General features: G+C 38.7%; 1 protein-coding gene across 1 annotated transcript in view; it reads right to left on the reverse strand.

Moving 5' to 3' along the window:
* Nucleotides 1-4,051: 4,051 nt before the first annotated feature.
* Nucleotides 4,052-26,045, reverse strand: part of EIF3E (eukaryotic translation initiation factor 3 subunit E) — a 56,126-nt gene continuing 34,132 nt past the window's right edge. Inside the window, exons 9-13 of the mRNA XM_039526575.1 lie at nt 24,084-24,185; nt 21,425-21,534; nt 9,500-9,602; nt 8,168-8,302; nt 4,052-4,227 (exon numbers count right to left, since the gene is read on the reverse strand). Coding sequence (XP_039382509.1) covers nt 4,189-4,227; nt 8,168-8,302; nt 9,500-9,602; nt 21,425-21,534; nt 24,084-24,185 — 489 coding nt within the window. The 3' untranslated portion in view covers nt 4,052-4,188. The remainder of the gene's footprint in view (nt 4,228-8,167; nt 8,303-9,499; nt 9,603-21,424; nt 21,535-24,083; nt 24,186-26,045) is intronic.

Below are 26,045 nucleotides of genomic sequence, written 5' to 3' on the forward strand. Positions count from 1 at the left end.
TGGCAGTGTTTGTGCTCCTTTCTATTTGCCTCACTAGGATTTGATTTCCACTTTTTAAAGGAAGTCTTTATCTCTCACTGCTTCTTTTACATGGTTGTTAAGCCACAGTGGCTCTTTTTTAGTTCTTTTACTGTTTTTCTTACTTTGGGGTATACATTGAAGTTGGGCCTCTATTATGGTGTCTTTAAAAAGGGCCCATGCAACTTGCAGGGATTTCACTTTAGTCACTGTACCTTTTAACTTTTGTCTAACTAACCCCCTCATTTTTGTATAGTTCCCCCTTTTGAAATTAAATGCCACAGTGTTGGGCAGTTGAGGTGTTCTTCCCACCACAGGGATGTTGAATGCTATTGTATTATGGTCCTGCTATAGTTACCTCTTGGACCAGCTCCTGCGCTCCACTCAGGATTAAATCTAGAGTTGCCTCTCCCCTTGTGGGTTCCCGTACCAGCTGCTCCATGAAGCAGTCATTTAAAGTATCGAGAAATTTTATCTCTGCATTTCGTCCTGAAGTGAAATGTTCCCAGTCAATATGGGGATAATTGAAATCCCCCACTATTATTATGTTCTTAATTTTGATAGCCTCTCTAATTTCCCTTAGCATTTCATCATCACTATTACTGTCCTGGTCAGGTGGTCGATAATAGATCCCTAATGTTATATTTTTACTAGAGCATGAAATTTCTATCCATAGAGACTCTATGGAACATGTGGATTCGCTTAAGATTTTTACTTCATTTGAATCTACACTTTCTTTCACATATAGTGCCACTCCTCCCCCCGCACAACCTGTTTTGTCCTTCCGATATATTTTGTACCCCGGAATGATTGTGTCCCATTGATTGCTCTCAGTCCACCAGGTTTCTGTGATGCCTATTATATCTATATCCTCCTTTATCACAAGGCACTCTAGTTCACCCATCTTATTATTTAGACTTCTGGCATTTGTGTACAAGCACTTTAAAAACTTGTCCCTGTTTATTAGCCTGCCTTTTTCTGATGTGCCAGATTCTTTTTTATGTGACTGCTTATCATCTGATCCGGCCCTTATATTATACTTTTCAGTCCTCTGCTCCTGACTATAACCTGGAGATTCTCTATCATTAGACTCTGCCCTCAGAGAAGTCTGTGTCTGATCCACACGCTCCTCTGCAGCAGTCGGCTTTCCCCCATCTCCTAGTTTAAAAACTGCTCTACAACCTTTTTAATGTTTAGTGCCAGCAGTCTGGTTCCACTTTGTTTAGGTGGAGCCCATCTCTCCTGTATAGGCTCCTCCCATCCCAGAAGTTTCCCCAGTTCCTAATGAACGTGAACCCCTCCTTCCTACACCATCGTCTCATCCACGCATTGAGACTCTGAAGCTCTGCCTGCCTACCTGGCCCTGCGCGTGGAACTGGGAGTATTTCTGAAAATGCCACCATAGAGGTCCTGGATTTCAGTCTCTTCCCTAGCAGCCTAAATTTGGCTTCCAGGACATCTCTCCTACCCTTCCCCATGTCATTGGTACCTACATGTACCATGACCACCGGCTCCTCCCCAGCACTACACATAAGTCTATCTAGATGCCTCGAGAGATCCGCAACCTTCGCACCAGGCAGGCAAGTCACCATATGGTTCTCCCGGTCATCACAGACCCAGCTATCTACATTTCTAATAATTGAATCTCCCATTACTAACACCTGCCTTTTCCTAGAAACTGGAGTTCCCTCCCCCGGAGAGGCAACCTCAGTGCGAGAGGCAACCCCAGCACCATCTGGAAGGAGGGTCCCAACTATGGGAAGGTTTCCCTCTGCTCCCATCGACTGCTCTACTTCCCTGGGCCGTTCTTCCTCCTCAACAGCACAGGAACTGTCTGAGCGGAGGTGGGACAATTCTACAGTGTCCCGGAAAGCCTCATCAACATACCTCTCTGCCTCTCTTAGCTCCTCCAGTTCCGCCACCCTGGCCTCCAAAGTCCGTACATGGTCTCTGAGGGCCAGGAGCTCCTTGCACCGACTGCACACATACGCCACCCGCCCACAGGGCAGGTAATCATACATGCAACACTCAGCGCAATAAACTGGATAGCCCCCACTCTGCTGCTGGGCTTCTGCCTGCATTGTCTCCTAGTTAGACAGAAAGGAGTTTTGGAATGTGGTTCGGTTTACAGGTTTTGGGGGGGGGGACACAGGGAAGGGGTTACGGCTGGCGAGGGACTCCCACTCCCTTCCCACTCCCCTTCTAAACTCCCTTGCGAAACTCCCTGTTAGCAGCCCCTGTTCGCAAAGCTCCCTGGTTGCTTGTGCGCGGCTTTATAAAGCCCTGGCCTGAGTGAATGCCCCGCCCACTGATTAAGGCTCAGCCAATTACCAGAGGCTTCGAGCTTTCAAACCTGCCTCCAACTGCCAGCCAGAGCACACGGTCCCTCAAACAACCAAACAAACCAAACCATGACTAAACTGCAGCCTTACTAATGAGTATATCACTTTGCTTTGCTCACTAGCTACTCTCCGAATGAGTCAATTTATGATTTTGATATTTGATGCTCTTAATGGGCAGGTCCCAGACTCTCTCTTCTATGATCATGACCTCCAGAGACAATTCCAAGGGATAAATGAGTTCAAATACATGGATGAGATTAGCAACACATCAAAAATTCTGGAAATTGAGGTAGAGGAGTGTAAAAGCATATTTAGCAATACCAAAATGTTTTGTGAATTTAAGTTTTGCCAAATTGTTTTGCCCAAAAACTAGAAATTTTCAGAAAACATCCAAATACTTTGGCATGTTTGAAATGAAACATTTAGTTCAAAACAAAATTGTTTTAGAAACTGCCTTCAGTTTTAACAATTCAAAAATATTTAAAAAAAATGCTTGAAATCAAAATGAAATGTTTTGTTTTGAAATTTCTGTTCAATCTGAAATAATTTTTTTAATTGACCAAAATTTAAAAAAAATTCAATTTGACCCAAAACACTTTTTTTCAATTTTTTAAAATGGCCAATGAACTTTATCTCTCTCTCTCTATATATATATATATGCACAGCTCTAACAGACCATTTTGCATTTACATCATCTAAGACTGATACTACTCACAAGCATATAAAGAAATCTAGATAGTTAAGCCATGCATATGGAAAGCTGAAAGTATGAAAATCATATCCAACGCAGAGAAGAAGGGTAGAGCACAAAAAAACAGAAGATGACTCCAAGTTGAGGCAGCCATAAAAGCATTCCAAGAGATAATAGCTCCCTTCCCCTCACACACACCAAGGGGAAAACTGGTATTGTTATGAAGAGGGACAATAGGTGAGGAGACAGAAAACATTATTTGCTTCAAGTGGTGCTTACTCTCCCTCTTCAGAACTGAAAGATTCTGTTCTTACTTCATATTAGAAGCTACAGCAAATGTACAGGATTCAGCACATCACGTGCTCAGGAAGTAAGACTACAGAGCAAAGTGGGTAGAGCTTATGTTTACATTGGGAAGTGTGATAGTAGTCTTCACTCCTCCTTCCAGGTAGGCAGAATCATAGCATAACAATGCTGCTTTTATTCTAGAAGGCAGAAGAGGACTGATATTCTATCTTTAAATTACTCTTAGAAGTACTACTAAATTTAACTCAAATCCAGTTCCATAAACCTCCAGAAGTTTCACTGTACCTTCCTATATAATACGAAACCTCAGTCAACATTCTGTCTAAAGGTGTCATGGCAGGTATAGAAAATAGGCAACGTACTCTAGAATTGTCCAACAGTTTGTATCATTCAGGAATGTGCTTTTAACATTCTCTTGTCTTGGACCCATAATCCATAGTTCTATCTGATGATGTGACCATTTGCAATATACAAAGAAATAAATAGCTAGAAATAGAATTCCCATGTTTCCAAACAAAGATGGATGCAAAAATATATTTGATCTTATACCAACTGGAACTTGAAGCCTATTGTAAAAGGTAGTCAACATTTAAATTCTAATTTAAAAATCTAGAGAACTGAACTATACTGTAGCAAATTTGATCTTGTAGCAATTTTTTTAAACATGTAACTACTCAAATTATAAAGCTACAAAGACGGTTAAAAGTACCCAATTTTATTCAACTCATTTTGTATTGCAAATTCCCAGAATTAGCTCTTTGAGAAAAGGTACATAATATATTTATCTTCTCCTCTCAAATGAAAATTTGATATCCTCCCTCAGAACTGTCTTCAGTAGAAGCCGGAGTCTTGAGTAGCCCAGTTAGGTGCCTAAAAATATATATAAAACAAAAAATTAAGGATCAGCAGGAAACGAGAAAGCAGTTTGTTTACATGAGCCACTGAAATGTTAACATATACTACATTGTTATTTGTAATAACTTATTTAAATAACCTATTCATAAAGTTAAATGACTGCTTCTGTAAATTCCACCCAACAGGAATCAGTTTAATAATTAGTCGTCAAGTCATAATACATGGATAAATGAACTGCTTAAACATTGGTTTCAAAAAGGCAGGAAATGGAAAGTGTTTTTGAATAGTCCTGAAGTGTCTCAAAGTAACAAATAATTTGGCACTATTTACAAAATTGTGTTACTTGACCTTCACACGATTTTCTACATTATTAAACAAATCTACCTTAGTTTGTCAGAATGGTCCCTTCAGTATATTTTCAGCCTTAGTGACAAATGCCAATTAAAATTTAAATATTTTGTATTTTTTTAGTTTTAGTAGGAATTTTAGAAAAATCTGTTTATCTATGGGTTTTCTCCAGAACATAACCATATCATGTAAGAATGTCCCAAGCAAATTAAAATCAATATAGCATGATCCCTGGTGGACCTCATCGAGTCTTCTGCTTTTCTCTCTTCCTTCAACGTAAGAGGCTTGGGAGCACAGACACTGGCTTCCTCCTTTCCCCAGGGGTGCTCAAGGAAGTTTTTGGAAAGTGTAGGGGACAATTTCCTGGTGCAAGTGTTGGAGGAACCAACTAGGGGCAGAGCTCTTCTTGACCTGCTGCTTACAAACCGGGAAGAATTAGTAGGGGAAGCAAAAGTGGATGAGAACCTGGTGGGCAGTGACCATGAGATGGTCAAGGATCCTGACACAAGGAAGAAAGGAGAACAGCAGAATATGGACCCTGGACTTCAGAAAAGCAGACTATGAGTCCCTCAGGAAACTGATGGGCAGGATCCCCTGGGAGAATAACATGAGGGGGAAAGGAGTCCAGGAGAGCTGGCTGTATTTTAAAGAATCCTTATTGAGGTTGCAGAAACAAACCATCCCGATGTGTAGAAAGAATAGTAAATATGGCAGGCGACCAGCTTGGCTTAACAGTGAAATCCTTGCTGATTTTAAACACAAAAAAGTGGAGGCTTGGACAAATGACCAGGGAGGAGTAAAAAATATTGCTTAGACATGCAGGAGTGAAATCAGGAAGGCCAAATTGAGTTGCAGCTAGCAAGAGATGTTAAGAGTAACAAGAAGGGTTTCTTCAGGTATGTTAGCAACAAGAAGAAAGTCAAGGAAACTCAATGCTTTTTTTGCCTCTGTCTTCACAAACAAGGTCAGCTCCCAGACTGCTGCACTGGGCAGCACAGCATGGGGAGGAGGTGACCAGCCCTCTGTGGAGAAAGAAGTGGTTCAGGACTATTTAGAAAAGCTGGACGAGCACAAGTCCATTGGACCGGATGCGCTGCATCTGACAGTGCTAAAGGAGTTGGTGGATGTGATTGCAGAGCCATTGACCATTATTTTTGACATAAGGTCCCGGATGACTGGAAAAAGGCTAATGTAGTGCATCTTTAAAAAAGGGAAGGAGGAGGATGCGGGAAACTACTGGCCAGTCAGCCTCACCTCAGTCCCTGGAAAAATCATGGAATGTCTTCAAGGAATCAATTCTGAAACACTTAGAGGAGAGGAAAGTAATCAGGAACAGTCAGCATGGATTCACCAAAGGCAAGTCATGCCTGACTAACCTAATTCCCTTCTATGACGAGATAACTGGCTCTGTGGATGAGGGGAAAGCAGTGGACGTGTTATTCCTTGACTTTAGCAAAGCTTTTGATACGGTCTCCCACAGTATTCTTGATGGAAAGTTAAACAAGTATGGGCTGGATAAATGGACTATAAGGTGGACAGAAAGCTGGCTAGATCATCGGGCTCAACAGGTAGTGATCAATGGCTCCACGTCTAGTTGGCAGCCATTATCGAGTGGAGTACCCCGAGGGTTGGTCCTGGGGCTGGTTTTGTTCAATATCTTCATTAATGATCTAGAGGATGGTGTGGAGTGCACCCTCAGCAAGTTTGCAGAAGATACTAAACTGGGAGAAGTGGTAGATACGCTGGAGGGTAGAGATAGGATACAGAGGGACCTAGACAAATTAGAGGATTGGCCAAAAGAAATCTGATGAGGTTCAACAAAGACAAGTGCAGAGTCCTGCACTTAGGATGGAAGAATCCCATGCACCGCTACAGACTAGGGACTGAATGGCTAGGCAGCAGTTCTGCAGAAAAAGACCTATGGGTTACAGTGGACAAGAAAATGGATATGGAGTCAACACTGTGCCCTTGTTGCCAAGAAGGCTAACGGCATTTTGGGGTGTATAAGTAGAGGCATTGCCAGCAGATCGAGGGACATGATCATTCCCCTCTATTCGACATTGGTGAGGCCTCATCTAGAGTACTGTGTCCAGTTTTGGGCCCCACACTACAAGAAGGATGTGGATAAATTGGAAAGAGTCCAGCAGAGGGTAACAAAAATGATTAGGGGGCTGGAACACATAATTTATGAGGAGAGTCTGAGGGAACTGGGATTATTTAGTCTGCAGAAGAGAAGAATGAGGGGGGAGATTTGATAGCTGCTTTCAACTACCTGAAAGGGGGTTCCAAAGAGGATGGATCAAGACTGTTCTCAGTGGTAGCAGATGAAAGAACAAGGAGTAATGGTATCAAGTTGCAGTGGTGGGAAGGGGCGGTAGGTTGGATATTAGGAAAACCTTTTTCACTAGGAGGGTGGTGAAGCACTGGAATGGGTTACCTAGGGAGGTGGTAAAAATCTCCTTCCTTAGAGGTTTTTAAAGTCAGGCTTGACAAAGCCCTGGCTTGGATGATTTAGTTGGGGATTGGTCCTGCTTTGAGCAGAGCATTGGACTAGATGACCTTCTGAGATCCCTTCCAACCCTGATATTCTATGATTCTAACCCCCCACTCAGCCCAAGGCCCCAGCCCTACACCACCCCTTCCCCCAAGGCCCCACACCCGCCAACAGACTGCAGTGGGTGGGAGGAAGGGAGGAGGAGGAGTTGATCGGCAGGGCCACTGGCAGGAGGCAGGGAAGGGAGAATGGGAAGAAAGCTGGTTGCCAGTGGATGTTAGGCATCCGCTACAATTTCCACGTTTTAACGTCAGTCTCATTTTTTCTTCAGGTGCATGGTTGCCCACAGATTAAGGGAGGTTTGTAGTCCAACCATATCAATTTAGGGTATGTCTACAAACTGCAGTCTGACACCTGTGGCTGGCCTGCAACAGCTGACTTGACCCTCCCACCTTGCAAGGTCGTTAGGCACGGGCTCCAACCTGAGTCTGGACTTCTATACTGCAAATAAGCAGAACCCTAGCCTGAGCCTGAATCAGCTAGCATGGGCCAGCTGTGGGTTTTTAATTGTAGTGTAGACATACTTTGAGTGACTAAAGTGTCCACCAAGCAAAAGCAGGAGTTACTAAAGAACTGGCATCTCCAGTATGGTAGCAAATAGTATCACACAACCAGGATGACCTTGCTATTTAAGTTAGCATAAATCCACCCATGTTAGATAGATGCTTCTGTAATGCCACATCAGGAATCAATTTAATGCCTATTCCCCTATAACGTACAAGAGGGCATTGTTAAATGAGGACGAGAACCAAAACAGAGAATGGAAAGAAGGATATGGAATTATTTGAGGGGTGAAAGGAAGAGCTAGAAGAATAAAGTAGGGATAAAAGAGATGAAAGAAAGCAGGAACTATTGCCCACTTGTAAACTCATGGCAACAAAATAAATTCTTTTCAATTTAATTCCAGTGCCACAGAGCAGTTAAAAATGTCCCTGAGGGAGTGAGAAGCAAAGATTATACAGTGTGTGTTTAGTAGCAATAACAAAAGTCTGTAGTCTTCTCTCCAAGTTAAATGAGGATATGGAAATACAGACACATGTAACTGGTACTTACCTCAGCCCTACTGCTCTGGTTCAGTTTTTTCTCAGTGTTCATAGCCAGCATCTGACTCCGGAAAGACAGGCTTTTAGTCTTTTCTATCACTTGTTGGTAGGGTGAGACTGCATTGTTACCCATAACTACGTGGCCCTAGAAATTAAATGGAAAAAAAACAGCTCATGAGGGATCATACTTTAATTTACCAAATATGCAAAAACATTTAACCACTCCAAAGTGGTAAGAATTGCCAAAATTAAGGTTGTACACAACTAACTCTGCCCCAATGCACACATGTTCAAGTGGAGAGTATTTCTCAGATCCAAAGCAGTCATCATACAATTGTCTAAATCATTTTTTTTGTTCTTGTATACTTACACTAGAGAGTTGTACAATTCACTGCTTATGTAGGCCAAGTTCATTGCACACATCAGATACTACTTACACCATTCCATTCTACCCACAAGCTCTTTTGTCTCACTCTCACCCATTCCCCTCTATTTCAGAGCTGCTGGCATGGGAGTAGATGTACGTGGGGGAGGGAGAAATGGAGAGCGTGTCCCTTCCATGGAGAGAAGGGTTTGCAAGGAGTCGCCAAAATAGAAGGAAATAAGGAGGTAGGCCAAAGAGCTCTGGGCCAGCTTTTCAAATCCTCAGCACCCATCATAATTGTGACCAGATTATCAAAAGACCTCAGCTCCCATTTAGGCACCCAAAGAAGGGCCAGATTTTCAAAATCACTCAGCATCCAGAAGCTTCTTAGTGGGATTGTGACATCAAAGGCAAATCAGCCAATCAGCCTGAGTTTAGTGGAAATCCGCTTTTCCGGTTTTTACCAAAAAATCAAAAAGGCTTGATACCCATTGATATCAAATTCTGGAACTGATCAGATATGTTTTACACAAATTATCACATTACAACAGATTAACAGAGAAATACCATTAAGTGCAGGACCTCACTTGACCAACTATTTTAAAATTTTACTCATAGTCCAGTTAACTATAAAGGATTAAACAATATTATACTCACAGAGGCTTGTATCTAAAATTACAAAAAAAATAAAATGTATGATTTACAACTGAAATTATGTAACTTTAACCATACCATGACAGACAGGCTTAACTCCTGCTCTCAAACTAGTATTAATGACCTTTATACCTGTTACAACAACAGCTATCTGTGCAGTGCCAAAATGGGGTAAAAGAAGAACACCATACTTCAGAATCAATAGAATAAAAAATATGTAAAGATATATTAGTATTACAAATACTGCTAGCAACTAGTATGAAAGGAAATTAGGATTAAACAAACCAAGCTGGACTCTTCTACACAATGAAGTATAAAACTTACCAATTTTGAATCTAACTTGGCATCCAGTCTTGCATTTCGAATTAGATTGACAATCCATCGCTCAGCTTCTTCAGGGGTCATATTTAGTTTATCTGCCAGCATACTGGTGAAAGGAAAAACACAAACTGCTCTCAAAAGACAGAAAAAATCACCACCTCTCAAGTTACAGTGTAATACTTGTCCTGTCAAGCACCGTGGGTCACTTAATAGTGATCAGGTAAGCTGACAATTTCAGTAACAACAAGAAGTTGCAAATTAGCTAAAACATTTATCATGTGCTAAATTGTGTGCGTTTGGGAAGCACGTTTTCATTTGACTTTGAAATAATTTCATATACCACAGGTTTTGAAATAGGAGTGTAGTCATAACTTTCTACAGCATGCACAAGAAATTACACAAAATCTAAACAGGCATATACTCAACCAGATGCAAGCACAGTCCTATGAATTAAACTATACTATTTTACATGTCTGTCTCTAGATAATTAATTTTCAGCATACTGGCATGCTATCTAAGATTTTTTATTTTTATGTGGACACCAACTGGATCCAATTTATGAAATAGTGTGGAATATATTATTGTGTAGAACTAAGAAATGCTAGAACAGATTTTTTTTTTTTTTAAACTTTTAGCCATGCATCTTCCTCTCAATGGCACAAAAGTTGGAGCAGATCAAAGGCTGAATTTTCACCAGCTGCCTATGGCCCCAAAGAGCCTTATTAGCAGCTGGGGACTGCTATAGACTAGAGATGCTCTAGCCACATTGTTATGCCAGTTGCAGGGGAAGGGGTAGTGTAGGAGCTACAGCAGGTCTATGGCATATAAGCAACCAGTTACCAGGTAAATCAGTTTTGCGGCAACTCTGTCCCATAGAATGATCCAAAAACACCTAAGAAGATGGCTCATAGTATGCAAAACTAACCATCAAATTATAGCCATGTTCTTAATGAAGAGGGTCTCTTCTTCAGGAGCCAATCAGCACAAAGTAGCCAAGAGTGTGAACCTGAACAATTTGAAAACCTTGATTGGCTTGTGAGGTTTCTGGTTGACAGCAATCAAATATTGCATATGACAGAGTGTGCATGATGCAAAAATAATCTGAACAGTAAGTTCAATAAAAATACAGAAATGCCTATAGTAATAGTAATAATTGGAGATATACCAATCTCCTAGAACTGGAAGGGACCTTGAAAGGTCATCAAGTCAAGTCCAGTCCCCTGCCTTCACTAGCAGGACCAATTTTTGCCCCAGATCCCTAAGTGGCCCCCTCAAGGATTGAACTCACAACCCTGGGTTTAGCAAGCCAATGCTCAAACCACTGAGCTATCCCTCCCCCCTAATTAATGGAGTTATCCTATCTCCTAGAACTGGAAGGGACCTTAAAAGGTCATTGTGCCCAGCCCCCTGCCTCCACTAGCAGGACCAAGTACAGATTGCTAGGTGGCCCCCTCAAGGATTGAACTCACAATCCTGGGTTTAGCAGGCCAATGCTCAAACCACTGAGCTATCCCTCCTCCCTACCACCAACCCTGCTTCCTCAAAGAAATAAAATAAAGATTTTTTTAACTGATTAAGACACATGCAGGGCTAAGACTCCCTTGCTTTATGGTTCCCTCACTCATACCATTCAGGACACAGTCAGTTGTAGAACTAGAAATAAATACACAGAAAAAATTTATAGCAGACTGCCCCATACAACCAACTCAACACTTACTGACATGCTACAATTACTGCCATCACATTCACTGTAAGTTGAAAGCCCCTAAGTTTGACACTTTAGAAGCCAAGAATGATACATGCTATAATAAATAATTTAATATACTATTCAAAATCTGATTTTACATTTCACACGCTTAGTCATCCAAATGTCATTTCATAAGTGGAAAAGGTTCAATGTTGATGAACAGTTACAAAATTTTATTATATCATGACTATATATTCCAGAAACCAAAGGTATTAAATAAGATTAGGCGCCTAAGCAATCTCACCACAACATAAAACGGCAACTAACACTATAAAGAGACCATCTGAGCTGCTTTTCCTTTTCTTGAAGGCTGCCTGGATTTAAATACAGTTTAGATAATTGGTTCAGGGAAGTGTTTCACATTAACTCAATTAGCAATAAAGCACCACACAGCTGGCAGTTCACTTTGATGTGCTGTGTCATGACACTTGTTCCTGAACTTCAGAGGGTTTCTGATATAGAAGATTTGTGACAATTACATCACCCTCTTGAGGATGATACACTTTATGCCCAGATTTCTTGCAATTTCTCATTCTTCAAGGAAAAACGCAAGTGGGGATGTGTGTCATTTTATTTAATGGAACAGGCGCTGTTTTGACCAGCCATAATTCCTACAGCTGGTGCTTCCTGTGGCTTTCCAATAAACCCCCTGCATTTCCTGCTGGAGCTTGACTCATTTTGAAGGCTTATAAATCTCGTGCTTCTATCAGTTTCCAGACTTGGCTAATGTCTGTTGCTTTTACCTGATGCTTCTGACCTAAAAACAAATGGTAACAAAGTTATAGAACAGGGCCCCTCCTTGTTGTTTTACCACTTCCTGTTGCAAGCAATTCATCTTTTAATTGCCAAAAGAGTAGTCAGTAACTTTTTATGAAAGACAGTTAATAGAACTCACACTAAACATATTAATTTAAGCACAAAAGAAAAAGACAAACATGATGGCATTCACTTTTGACATGCAGTGTTCACAAAACTTGAGGGTAAAATATGCAGTATATTAAGAAACTTACTTTGGGCCACAGTAATATAATTTATTTTTATTTAAAAAAAGCTTCTGCTGTGGAACAGATCATCAATTCACACTGACTAGGTATCTGCAATGCAGATTACCAAATAGTTCAAGTTAGCAAAAACTAAAATAAAATGTCAAGGATAATGCATCACAAAGAACTTTTTTTTTTTTTGATAAGTATTTGGATGGATATACTGTAGCATAGTTTAAAAGTTAGTGACATTTAGCAATGAAACCTCACTATAGCTCATATTCTGCAGACTGGAAATAACTATTAAAAATGGCACCACCCCTCTAACCACTTTTTAGCAAAGATCTAATAGCAAATAGAATTAAAAAGATTGTACTGCATAAGGCCCCGATTCAGGAGAGCACTTAACTTCAAGCACATGCTGAAGTCTTTTCCTGAATCATGATCTGTATGGCAAGCAAACTGTGTATACTTATTGTAATACAAGTTTCCTTATAAAGTCTCTTCTAGTCTTGGAATGACTATTTCTTTGGAATCTCAGTCACTGTCCTAATAGAGCAAGCAAACAACCACACTTCAATGAAATCAGGATATTTGTGCTTAAAAATAAAAAACAATACACTTCAGACCTTATCTACTACAATTTGACACTGTTCTTTTAAGAGACCAGTGCTCTTAATGTGCTAGCTATCTCAGGTTTTTCTATAGCTCCCATATGCATAGTATTTAAGCTATAATTTGCATTTTGCAATTCATACAATAGGTGGATTTTGCAAAAATACTGAAACAAAAACCTTTTTAAATTTGTCAATATCCAGCCTTACCCTGCTCTAAGTGCTGGTGTCAACAATAGTCAAAGGAAGTGGTTTAAGGCACATAAGATTGTACATTTTCCAATTTTTAAACAGTATACACCAAAGAGTAAAAAAATATTTTAAGACAAGCTCTGAGAGATTTTTCCAGTATCTTAATGACACCTCAATATTTACATTCCTCAGGTAAGGTCCAGGCTTTTCAATGGAGTCTCCTGATTGATGATACATTCTGTCTGTAGCTGGCTTTATTCAGAGCAGGTGTTGTCTATCTACAGTAGGCCTACCTGCCAAAGGTCCAAAACAATATTTTGTTTTTTTGGACTTACATGCTCAATGTTGTTCTTACACTACTTATTTGAGACATTTACAAAATATATCTGATGTTGTCTTTTTGTTGTTGAAATATATTTGAAGGTCACATTTAAAAATTAAAGGTCAAAATGACATGTTCTTTTGAAGCCTGCTCCTAAATGCAAAGTTTTTCTTTAAAACACTAGCTTCAAAGTGTGCGTTAATGAGGAACATGCAGGAAAAAGTTCCATTTCAAAAATGAAATGTATATGATTATAAATCAACATTTATATTTGATTTTCCATTAACTGCGTTACGATAATAGAAAATGCATCTGACTGCAGAATGGCTGCTAAAAACATCTAATTAGCCCAAGTCATTTTTAAGTTTTATATCACATTGCACTTCTAACCTTGTCCACAGGCATTTTCCATTGAGCATTTTCAAATGTGATGTAAATTTGTAGTTAATATTCTAGTTTACAGCTTTGCTAGCATCTGGCTCAGCAGCCTCTAAGAGAAAACAATTTACAAGTTGCTCCTAAATAAACGTCTTAAGAAACCACAGTAAGTTAAATTCAGTGTTCTTAAAACATGCATACAATTCAAGCAAACAAGAAAATTTGCTAACAAAACCATAAGTTCAAACTGAATTTTTATTTAATAATTTCTCAAGCCAAAAGCACAGACTTCCTGCCCAGTGGGCACACTTCTGCAGCAGTTGCAAACGCTCATTGTAAAAGGAGTGATCACTGTGAAAAACTAAGCATATTTTTAAACGTAAACTTGAAAATTAAGATTAGCAAAAGAGGTCCGTTTTATGGCTTTCCTGAATGCACAGCAAGAGCCAATAATTCAATGGTAACTGCAGAGAATAAAGGTGAAACTAAACTACTGACAACAATACACCTTGCTCAATAAAAGTGCCTAGAGATTCAAAGGGGGTCTTTTTCTTGATGCGATCAACTGAATTAATCCACAATTATACAGCCATCCCTGCTCTAATAAAAAGTAGAACTGAAATGAAGGTGGGTTCTAGGTTATCGTTTTTAAAAGTGCCCACAGTTGCAAGTGCTAATAAAGTTATTATAGTAAGTAACCTAATACTTAGGAAACAAATTTATATTCTCTGTATCTTTTGTATTTCAAACAAAAACTAACTTGTGCATCTCTCTAGCTAAAACAGCTTCAAGATCATTTTGGCTAATTCAAGCATCTTACAACCTCATCTCCATTTGTTCATTTTACACTGAAGGCTTTCCCCCTATTTAAACAGTTTACAGAATTCCAGATATAGAATGAAGGATTCAAGATATTTAAAATACACAGATCAATTGAAACAGGTTTCTTTTGCAGGAAGTTTATGGTTGGGGGTGGGGCCTGAAGAGAAAATGGGGGACTAAATCACTAGTATTCAGCTCCTCCGTTAAATAAAGACAGACGTTTTAAGCTAACCCATTCACATTCTGAATTAATTTAATCCATTGTTCACCATTAGGCACAATGATTGCAGGATGATTTAGGAAGTAAAATTTAAGTTACAACTAACAAAGTAATTGCATCCTTTGGAAATGTCAGCTGCCCAACAGATGTAAATAATAGTTATTTTTTTAAGCAAGGCATCTATTTTGTGTCTAACATATGGAAAAAACAGATTTCCCACTAATTGTTTTCAAATTTGTTCTGTATAATTAAGCAATACTATCAAGCCATGTGGTGCGGGTAAGTAGTTCTCATGTCCAGGAACAGCACTGGGATTCACTTGGAGTCATCGTCCTTAGACTATAAAATAAAGCAGTTTGCCTTTCAATAAAATAACTCTTAGCTGACCAATCCACGGAACTATAGAGTCTGCCATACATGAAACACTTACATATTTCTGTAAGAAGCCCACATCCAGTTTTGTTATGCTATATGAAGAGTTGAGATTTGGGCTTCAAAGTGGGAGTAGGACTAACAAATGATTACCTACCGAACAAAGCAGTGACTACCTGGGTTAACACGTGACAAGGACATCCATGTCCAGACTCCAAAATAAAAAACTGAGTAGACCCAATTAGTCCATCTCCACCAGCCAATAAAGGCTGCCTGGCACCATAACAAAAATGATCCTCCCTAGTTGAATTCTTAAAGTTTCTCACGCTTAAGACAGCAAAATACTAGTCTTCAAGTATATTTTTATATTTGAAGACTAGTATATTGCTGTCTTAAGCGTGAGAAACTTTCATATATATATGTATTACAGATATACAACACAACCAATATAAAAAACTTAAGAGTCATCTACTCACATCAAGCAGAGTCAACCATGTGCTTGTTAACTACAAGCTCAGTTTTGGTAGTATTCTACTCAATATAGGTTTTTATACAATGCTCATCATAGTATTTGAGCAACTTCCAATAGGATGTTTACACTTTGTATATTTTGATATGTGATCCTGACGATGATTATTGCTTTATTGTTATAAAGCTTTAACTTTTTGAATCTCAAAAATCCAGTTCTGTCAAGTCCAGTCATATGTGAAGAAGGATAGGTAAACCTGTGTCTCAGCTGTATGTCGTGGCACTTGAGTCTATGTCAGTAGTTGTCAAACTTTTGTACTGGTGGCCCCTTTCACAGCAAACCTCTGAGTGAGACCCACCCTTATCAATTAAAAACACTTTTTAATTTATTTAAACACCATTACAAATGCTGGATGCAAAGCGGGGTTTAGGGTGGAGGCTGACAACTCGCAACCCCCCAATGTAATAACCTCACAACCCCCTGAGGGGTCCCAACCCTCAGTTTGAGAACCCCTGGTCTATGTCATCTGCCAAGTTCATCTAGTGGCTATATGTAGATACTGAAAAAAACTGGAGGTCCAGAGGTAGAGGTGCAGAGGTAGAGGTGCAATTTCCAGTCACCAGCCATTGGGTATGCCTTCCAGCACTTAACACACTTTAGCACACTTCCCTGGATCCCTGCCACCTCTCAGGTGAGAAAACAACAGCTCATGATCAGTGTCAAATGCTGCAGAAGGTCGAGGAAGATGAAAAGGGATGTTCGCCCTCTTATCTGCTGACAAGAAGCGATCATCCATCAGTGCCCCTAAAACAGTTTCAGTTCCATGTCTTGGCCAGAATTCAGATTGTATCAGGTCTAAACTGTTATCTTCAATCAGCTGAACTTGTAGTTAAGACTGGCTATCTTTTCAATAAGCTTGCTCATGTTTGACACTGGGCGGCAATTGGCTAGAATAAACGTATTCAGAGTGGGTTTCTTCAATGTTGGTTGGACCATAGTGTGTTTGAAGGAGAAAGGGAAGATTCCTTAACTCACTGATGCACTGGGTATTTTGGTCAGGAGTGGCACTACACTTTACAGAAGACATTTCTTTTGCTTCTCCAAATAAAAAAGTGGCATATGAAGAATGAACACTTTAAAATGTGAATAAATAAGAGAACATAAATGCCAGATTAAATATGACCAGCATATATCATAAAACATAAGAACATAGCCTAAGAATGGCCATACTGGGTCAGACCAAAGGTCCATCCAGCCCAGTATCCTGTCTACTGACAGTTGCCAATGCCAGGTGCCCAGAGGGAATGAACCTAACAGGTAATGATCTCCACATGACTCATGATTTTACAGACCTCTATCATATCCTCCCCTTAAGTCTCCTCTTTTCCAAGCTGAAAAGTCCTAGTCTCTTTAATCTCTCCTATTGGACCTGTTCCAAACCCCTAATCATTTTAGTTGCCCTTCTCTGAACCTTTTCTAATGCCAGTATATCTTTTCTGAAATAAGGAAACCGCATCTGTACACAGTATTCAAGATGGGGGTGTATCATGGATTTACATAACGGCAATAAGATATTCTCCATCTTATTATCTATCGCTTTTTTAATTACTCCTAACATCCTGTTTGCTTTTTTGTCTGCCACTGCACACTGCGTGGATGTCTTCAGAGAACTATCCACAATGACTCAAAGATCTCTTTCCTGATTTGTTGTAGCTAAATTAGCCCCATCATATTGTATGTATAGTTGGGGTTATTTTTTCCAATGTGCATTACTTTACATTTATCCACATTAAATTTCATTTGCCATTTTGTTGCCCAATCACTTAGTTTTGTGAGGTCTTTTTGAAGTTCTTCACAGTCTGCTTTGGTCTTAACTATCTTGAGCAGTTTAGTATCATCTGCAAACTTTGCCACCTCACTGTTTACCCCTTTCTCCAGATCATTTATGAATAAGTTGAATAGGATTAGTCCTAGGACCTACCCTTGGGGAACACCATTAGTTACCCCTCTCCATTCTGAGAATTTACCATTTATTCCTACCCTTTTTTCCCGGTCTTTTAACCAGTCCTCAATCCATGAAAGGATCTTCCCTCTTATCCCATGACAACTTAATTTATATAAGAGCCTTTGGTGAGGGACCTTTTCAAAGGCTTTCTGGAAATCTAAGTAGACTATGTCCACTGGATCCCCCTTGTCCACATGCTTGTTGACATCTTCAAAGAACTCTAACAGATTAATAAAACACGATTTCCCTTTACAGAAATCATGTTGATTATTGCCCAACAACTTATGGTCTTCTATGTGTCTGACAATTTTACTCTTTACTATTGTTTCAACTAATTTGCCCAGTACTGACATTGGACTTCCCGGTCTATAATTGCTGGGATCACCTATAGAGCCCTTTTTAAATATTGGCGTTACATTAGCTATCTTCCTGTCATTGAGTACAGAAGCTGATTTAAAGGACAGGTTACAAACCATAGTTAACAGTTCCGCAATTTCACGTTTCAGTTCTCTCTGAACTCTTGGGTGAATGCCATCTGGTTCCAGTGACCTGTTACTGTTAAGTTTATCAATTAATTCCAAAACCTCCTCTAGTGACACCTCAGATTTGTCACCTACAAAGGACAGCTCAGGTTTGGGAATCTCCCTATCATCCTGAGTCGTGAAGACTGAAGCAAAGAATTCATTTAGTTTCTCTGCAATGACTTTATTGTCTTTAAGGGCTCCTTTTGTATTTTGATCATCCAGGGCCACACTGGTTGTTTAGCAGGCTTCCTGCTTCTGATGTACTTAACAAAAATTTTTTTATCTTTCGAGTTTTTGGCTAGCTGTTCTTAAAATTCCTTTTTGGCTTTTCTTATTACATTTTTACACTTAATTTGGCAGTGTTTATGTTCCTTTCTATTTACCTCACTAGAATCTGACTTCCACTTTTTAAAAGATGGCTTTTAATCTCTCTGCTTCTTTTACATGGTTGTTAAGCCACGGTGGCTCTTTTTTAGTTCTTTTACTGTGTTTTTTAATTTGGGGTATTCATTTAAGTTGGGCCTCTATTATGGTGTCTTTGAAAAGTGTCCATGCAACTTGCAGGGATTTCACTCTAGTCACTGTATCTTTTAATTTGTTTAACTAACCTCATCATTTTTGCATAGTTCCCCTTTCTGAAATTAAATGCCACAGTGTTGGGCTGTTGCAGTGTTCTTCCCACCACAGGAATGTTAAATGTTATATTATGGTCACTATTTCCAAACGGTCCTGTTATAGTTACCTATTGGACCAGATCCTGCGCTGCGCTCAAGACTAAATCGAGAATTGCCTCTCTCCTTGTGGGGTCCTGTACCAGCTGCTCCAAGAAGCAGTCATTTAAAGTATTGAGAAATTTTGTCTCTGCATTTTGTCCTGAGGTGACATGCACCCAGTCAATATGGGGATAATTGAAATCCCCCAGTATTATTGAGTTCTTTATTTTGAGAGCCTTTCTAATCTCCCTTAGCATTTCATCGTGACTATTACTGTCCTGTAAGGCAACAATTATCTAGTAAATATGAATTCCAGACATTTAAAAACACTTTCAAAATCAGTTTAAGACGACAAATTATGCTGAATAATGAAAAATAGGTCATGAAAAGCATTTAGGCAGAGATTGCTGGAATAAAAGTTACTTTTTGTCCGGGTATCTACTATAACTACAAAAACAGGAAAATGAACTTTTTGCTGACTTCATGACATACCAAAAAGAGTCTTTTGCCAATTCTATCTCTGTTGAAGTTAAACATCTTAATTGTTTCTTTAACAAAGTGATACAAAGGGATGCAGAAGCATATTTTTGGATAAGTGCTGAAATACCACTTCCATATTCTGTCTTTATCTACAGTTGAGAATTCTTCCAAGTTTCATTTTAGAGCTGCTTTTACATTTCAGAAACACATGATAGATCTCAAAGTAGTCAGCTTCACTAGCATTGTACCACTACATTAATAGTTTCTGGCAACATTTCTCTAATAAACTGATTTTTAATTTAATCCTGAAAATATGCTACATAAAAAATACTTACTTACTAGAATATATTTTGATGAAAATCTGAATATCTTCTCTAAACTCCATCCGTCTAGGGATGTTTGTCCACTAGTACATATAGTTCCAATTTCCATCACTGGTGATGGGGAACCACGTGATATTCAAAGATAGAGATTACTGGTAACATCAAACAGAACTCAACGTTTCTTTTTTAAATCCCTCCCCTCTCCCCAAAACACCACCACCACACAACTGTTCAAAAGGCTTAGACTACAGAGGATTTTAAAATGGTTATGCGGTACACGGTTAAGTTCCAACTACACCACAACTTAACCATACTGGCCATGACCTAGTTACAACTATGTCTAACCGCAGCCTTCTACCTCAACAGTAGTTGGAGAGTAAACCAGGGCCTAAAATTAGACTCAAACCAGGAAGTGTGTGCTAGAGATACTAGTATCACTTGAGACCCTCAAGGGAGGTTATACAATTGATATATGTAATGCTGCTGATAGTGGAAAGAGGATTTAGTGATTGTGTTCATAATAAACTCCAGCAGCTCAGTGCTACAATCTACTTGGCAATATACTACATAAAAATTAATCAGCTCAAAACAGAACTGTGCAGAAATAAACACATCTGTTTTGCTGTGAAAGAAGTTACCTTGGTTATAACAGAGTATAGAAAATGTAGTTCTGAGGTATTACTACCAGGAGCGGCGCCAGGGTTCTGGCGCCCTAGGCAGAATTGGAGGGGGCATTTTGTGTGCTCCCCACGGGGCGCACGGGAGCTTCCAGTTCCGCTCCCATCGCGCCGCCGAAGAAGGACCCTCCGCAGAAATGCCGCAGGCGACAGCGGCAGTCATTGAGCTGCTCAATTGACTGCCGCTGTTTTCCGCGGCACGTCGGCAGAAGGTCCTTTTTCGGCGGCGCGATGGGAGCGGAACCGGAAGCTTCCGTGCGCCCCGTGGGGAGGGCACAAAATGCCGCCCCCCGAATCCTGGTGCCCTAGGCGACCGCCTAGGGTCGCCTAATGGAAGCACCGGCCCTGATTACTACCTCCAAAAGCCAAAAACAACGATTCCATTAGATGAACTAATAAAAAGCTAGGCACAGTGTGTATGTAGATAGGGAAGTGAAGACAGTCAGCAGCAGGTCAGATAGTGTGTGCATTTCTCCAAGACTTCTATGGTGATGCTAAGAAGCACAGCTTCATTAGGATCTGCCAAATTAGAAGATGCCTACTGGGCATGCTCAGCAGTCTCCCCACCCCCCAACATCAATCCCTGTCCCTCCCAGAACAAACTGAGCAAAAAGGCTACTCCCGATGTAGCTAGACCTCTAAGTTTTAAAAACTTTATCTTAAAAAAAAAAAAAAAAGAATGCGTAGCTTTCATACAGCAACTTTCATATCAAATTTGTTCCAGTAACGAGTAAAAGTTGGTTTCAGCTGCCAGCCCTACCAGTTCAACATGGGCTCTGAAAGCTTCAATGCTCCCCCCAAAAATTATTTACCTTTAGGCAGAGACCAGCTTTATAGGAGAGTTTTTCAAAAAAAGATAAATGCATGTAAAAACAGGGAATTATAAATATTTATACATAAATGCAAAACCTATTACAAACTACAAGTGAATCTTTCCATTTGTATTTATTTTAGGCAATGCTTTTCCTTTTCTCTGAAAATGGCGGACTCTTATTGGAGCACAAACAGCCCTCAATTGCCTAAAACATAAATTAAAGGGTTAAATTTTTTAAAAGTTCATTATTGCATTTGTTTATGGTTTTCTTACCTAATGCTGATACATTGATGAATACGACAGAAAGTCTCAAATATAAAAAGACGAGCATTCTCAATGAAGTCTTCAAGACACGCCACCAAGAAAAAGTCATTCACAAGCACCTGTAAACACAGGGGAAAAGAGAATAATGATAGAAACAATATCTGAAGTACGTACTCATGCAGATAGCCTCAGTAACTAACCCCAGTGATTAATGTCTTCTGAAGTAGTTTCTGGAATATTTTAAAACATACCCAGAGCTTTACAGATTAAACACACAAATTTTCAGAACATAATCTGCTAAAACCCAATTATCCTGTCTGTTGTATATGTGCAATTTTTATCCAACTCTTCATCCAATAAGGGGATGATTAGTCCTCCAATTCTCAATATTTTATTAAAAGCTCTCTACAACAGTAAAACAATATATTTATTTTCTCTTCCTCACTCCAAGATTTCCACTTCCACTTTTGCAATTCTGGGAAAATATTAAGTGGACAGTGACCTCAACAATTCTGCTTATGTGCATGCCAAAACAGACTGTAGCTCATTCTACCAGAGCTATATTGACTCTAGTGCCATCAAGAGGAAGTTCACAATTGCATGAATACAATATTCCCTTCTCTACTAACCCACAACCCCAGTAATTACACAAGCCTTAGATTTTCCATCAGATAATTATGGTAATAGGTTAAATTTGTAACTATAGGAATTTTCATCCCACCCATGTAGCAACACTGAAATGTAAGTACATTGTTTCAGGAGTTATAACCTTTACTCACAAAGCAGATTGCTCTGTAGAGCAAATGAAGTTATTCTGTAGCTAAATATTAAAATTACTAGTATCAAGTTTGGAGGAAACAAGGTAAAATAAGAACATGCTGTTACAGAATCTGTACCCATTTCTCTTAACTTAAAATATTTAGAACTATGCTATTCTACAGCAGCCAAGGTTTCAGAACTGTAGACTCAATCACAGATGATTCATTACAATGATCTCTCTGATCTACGAATAATCTGCTTCAGTTATTTCTACAGACAAAATATAAAATTTATGTTTTTGCAATAACCTTAGCAGATACATGTGAAAATATGCCACGCACTATGCAGCACAAAAATTACACAAACATAACGTGCTAAATACTAATACCTACACATTAAACAAGTGGAAAAGCAAATCAAGTCACCTATCAATAGTGAAGATCTATTTCACAGTTCAATTACCGTGTGCGACAGGGTGCTGAGCAGCAAGACTGCAGAATCAGCCCGCTGCCACACCAGTGAGATTTTTTTTGGCTCCTGAGGACCGCGTTATATCGGGGTAGAGGTGTAAAAACACCAATGGTTTCAGAACCCAAGGTCTCTGGCTGACTTTATCTGAGCCTAGAAGACGCAGGAGCCAGGAGGGCCAGCTGTTGTCTGTTATATCCTGGTATACTTGAGTCATATGACTCAGAGCTTTACAGCATGGAAATTGCGAATTTATGAACTTTTGCTTATCCTTTAGGTAAAAATGACAGTCTTTACAGGTGAAAGAAGCCCACAGAATAACCTCCTCTCTCTGCAGTCACCACAGATTTCCGATCATGCTCAGTAATACACTTCTTCCTGAAAATCCCACCTGACAATGCATTACTTGTGTGGTTGAGATCATCTAAGCCCTTTCTCCTATCAGAGAGGCTGTTTATAAATTGCAAAATGCACTGGGCTAGAAAATGTATTATAAATATTTTAACTAGCATTAAACATGAGTCTTCCTTTATTGTTTGCAAGGTCAGTTGTATTTAAAAATGTTTGCTAGCTGTAGTTAACTACACAATTATCTCTGTCCAAACTCAAGGCAAAAAAAAAAAAACCCACATTTTCTAATACAAAGCATGTTCCATATATGGACAAGGCTTGAGTGGAATCTTTGTTCTATTCATATGTTCTCTTCCCTCTACATGTCAAGCTCAGTGCTGTTTTGCTCCATCAACTGCTCTCAGCCTCCTCTGATCTCCGTGTTTGGTGGTCAGGAAATTTGTCAATAATTCAATCAGATTGTACTTCATGTTCTGAGCAAAAGGATTTTTTTCCAGCCTGATCAATTTGGCAGCCAAACTTACTACCTTTCAGTATTTTTCTTCTTTCCTATTAATTTTGGAAGGTTTTATATGATCTACAGAGAGTGAGAAGCTAAGACAGACATCTTTGCTGCTGATAACCAGCTTGAAAACACCTGCACAGTGCAAAAAACAAAAGCAGAGACATTGTTGAAGTATATATTTTGCATTATTTAAATACTTCTGAAAGAAAATCATTCCGCAATTATGGAAAGCAGACGTTCATACCAGAGTGCCAAAAACTGCATGGGGTAGTGGCCCTTTGGGGAGGGGAGCAGGGCTAGTTTCTCTCAAAGTGGCAGGCTCATGTTTCTCTCAACCTGTACTATCTAGCAGACCTGGATGGCCTGTCACCCCATGACAAAATAGCTGTATCTGTGATAGCTGCTTCAAAAAGTGTCGAAAAATGGCTCCAAATCAATCACAAGACTTTTCATTTAAGAAAGGTGAAAGATTATTTAGCGCCAGATTCACTGAAAGAATTTTTATAAGACCACGTTTAGTATGTTTATGTTGTCAACATCTGAAACTTACAAAATTGTTAAGTTTACACAAGCTAAAAATCTTACCGCTTCACACTCTCTCAGTTTTTTCTGGGCACCATCGAAGTCAAAATTAACATACAAACATTCTACAAATTCTGTAATGGGGTCCTTGTATGTGTAGGATTCCTGTCAAAGTCATACAAGAATATTAGATATTTCAAGATTTTTCAAGAAATAACACTTCATAATATTCACAAAATCAATTAAGAGTATATTTTACATGTCTTAAATGAACCAGCACTGACAATTTCCAATTTATTTCCAATTAAGATACATATTTAAATATCTTATTTAAAAGAATACTTGTCAATTTAAAATCATTAAACAATTTTATTTAACTTAGTAACTAATTCCACCTAAGATTATTAGAAATGGAAGAACTGTTACTATTGAGGCTTTGTTTATTTTTTTTGCAACTATCACACCTTGGACAATGAAAATGAATCAATTTTACTACCAGTGCTGCAATATTTGGGCTGGTAATATTTCAGTTGAAATGTTCATTTAAAAAAAAAAAACACACGTATTTTGTTTCATTTCAAAATACCTTGTTTCTTCAAAATCTAAGTTTGGGGACAAATTTGAATTTGCTGTATTTTCATTTCATACCATAGTTTGATACAGGATATTTGATTAGGAACGATCTACCATTTTAAAAATGAGATGCGGTGTGTAAATGTCAATCAAAATCATTTTGTATTTTTAATAAACTAAATATTTAGAATTACTTTTCATATTGAAACATTACAAAAATAATTTCCCTAATTACAAGGAAATAACCTGATGACACTAGACCTGACATAAAATCCATGACGTTCATAATTCAATTATGAAACACTTTCAAATCCTTCTCAAATAAGAAGTTTAACTTTTAACATAGAAAGGCACCATGCAACTTGTTTACTTGAAAAATGATACTTCAAGTATTACAGACAACTGGCAGTTTAAGTGAGCCGTAACCAAGATGTACAATTTGTAATACCATATAAACTTTTTCCTTCTTTGAAAGGAAGCTACTTAAATTCTCAATACTGGACGTAACAAATTATAAATCTGCTCATTTATAATCCAGTTTTGCAACTATTAAATTTTGTGAAGTACTACATTTGTTAATCAATTTATTGAGGCCCATCATGTAATTAGCAAAGCCTAGAGTCCTGTGGTATTGCAATCTAAGGAAGTATAACAGTTGGAGGTCAATATATCAGTTTCTGATAATTCTATAACCTTCAAGTGTAGTCCACCAGTTAGAGTTCTTCCCCCACCTGTCAAAGCAGGATAACTGCTTTGAAATCTACATATGAAAAGTATTACTTCAGAGCTATTATAATAAATACGGAAGTGACTTAACAGCATAAAAAGAGTGTTGGAAGATTTATTCCCTGAATGGGTATTGAGAAGTTTCATTATGTATCCTACATGTTTTGGTCTGGTAACATCAAAATATGTTCTAACAACATATTTTGCTTCAACCAATCTTCATTTGGTTTGAATAAGAAATATGGATACAAAATTTCTATGTATAACAAATTGTTTCAAACAATGGCAGAATTCTTAATGTTTTTAAAATTCAATGCTGATCCTATTGCTTAATTTCTTTATGTTGCCTTACATTACTGCATCAAGATTTCAAATGTACTGGAACCCAAGGTAGAAGTTGGTTATTAATTTCTATCAATCTGAAATGTTAATACTATACATTAAGTTCTGTACACACTAATATCAAATGTTTTGAAAACCTGTAATATTTAAATTTTTACATTTTATTTTGCATAGTTAACTAAGCTTGTTTTAGATTTAGAAAAATCAGTTATATGCCTCTATTGATTTCATTAGCATGTGTAACACAACTATCAGACATATTAACATTATTTTCAAACGCGTCTAAAAGACAAAGATTTGTTTAACAATCAGTCATGTGGATGTGAAGTGGCATGTTTCCTACGAAAGACACAAAGGACTCCAACAATGGATCAAAACATTCCT

This window comes from Mauremys reevesii, linkage group 2, assembly GCF_016161935.1.
Source record: "Mauremys reevesii isolate NIE-2019 linkage group 2, ASM1616193v1, whole genome shotgun sequence".
NCBI classification, from domain to species: Eukaryota; Metazoa; Chordata; order Testudines; family Geoemydidae; genus Mauremys; species Mauremys reevesii.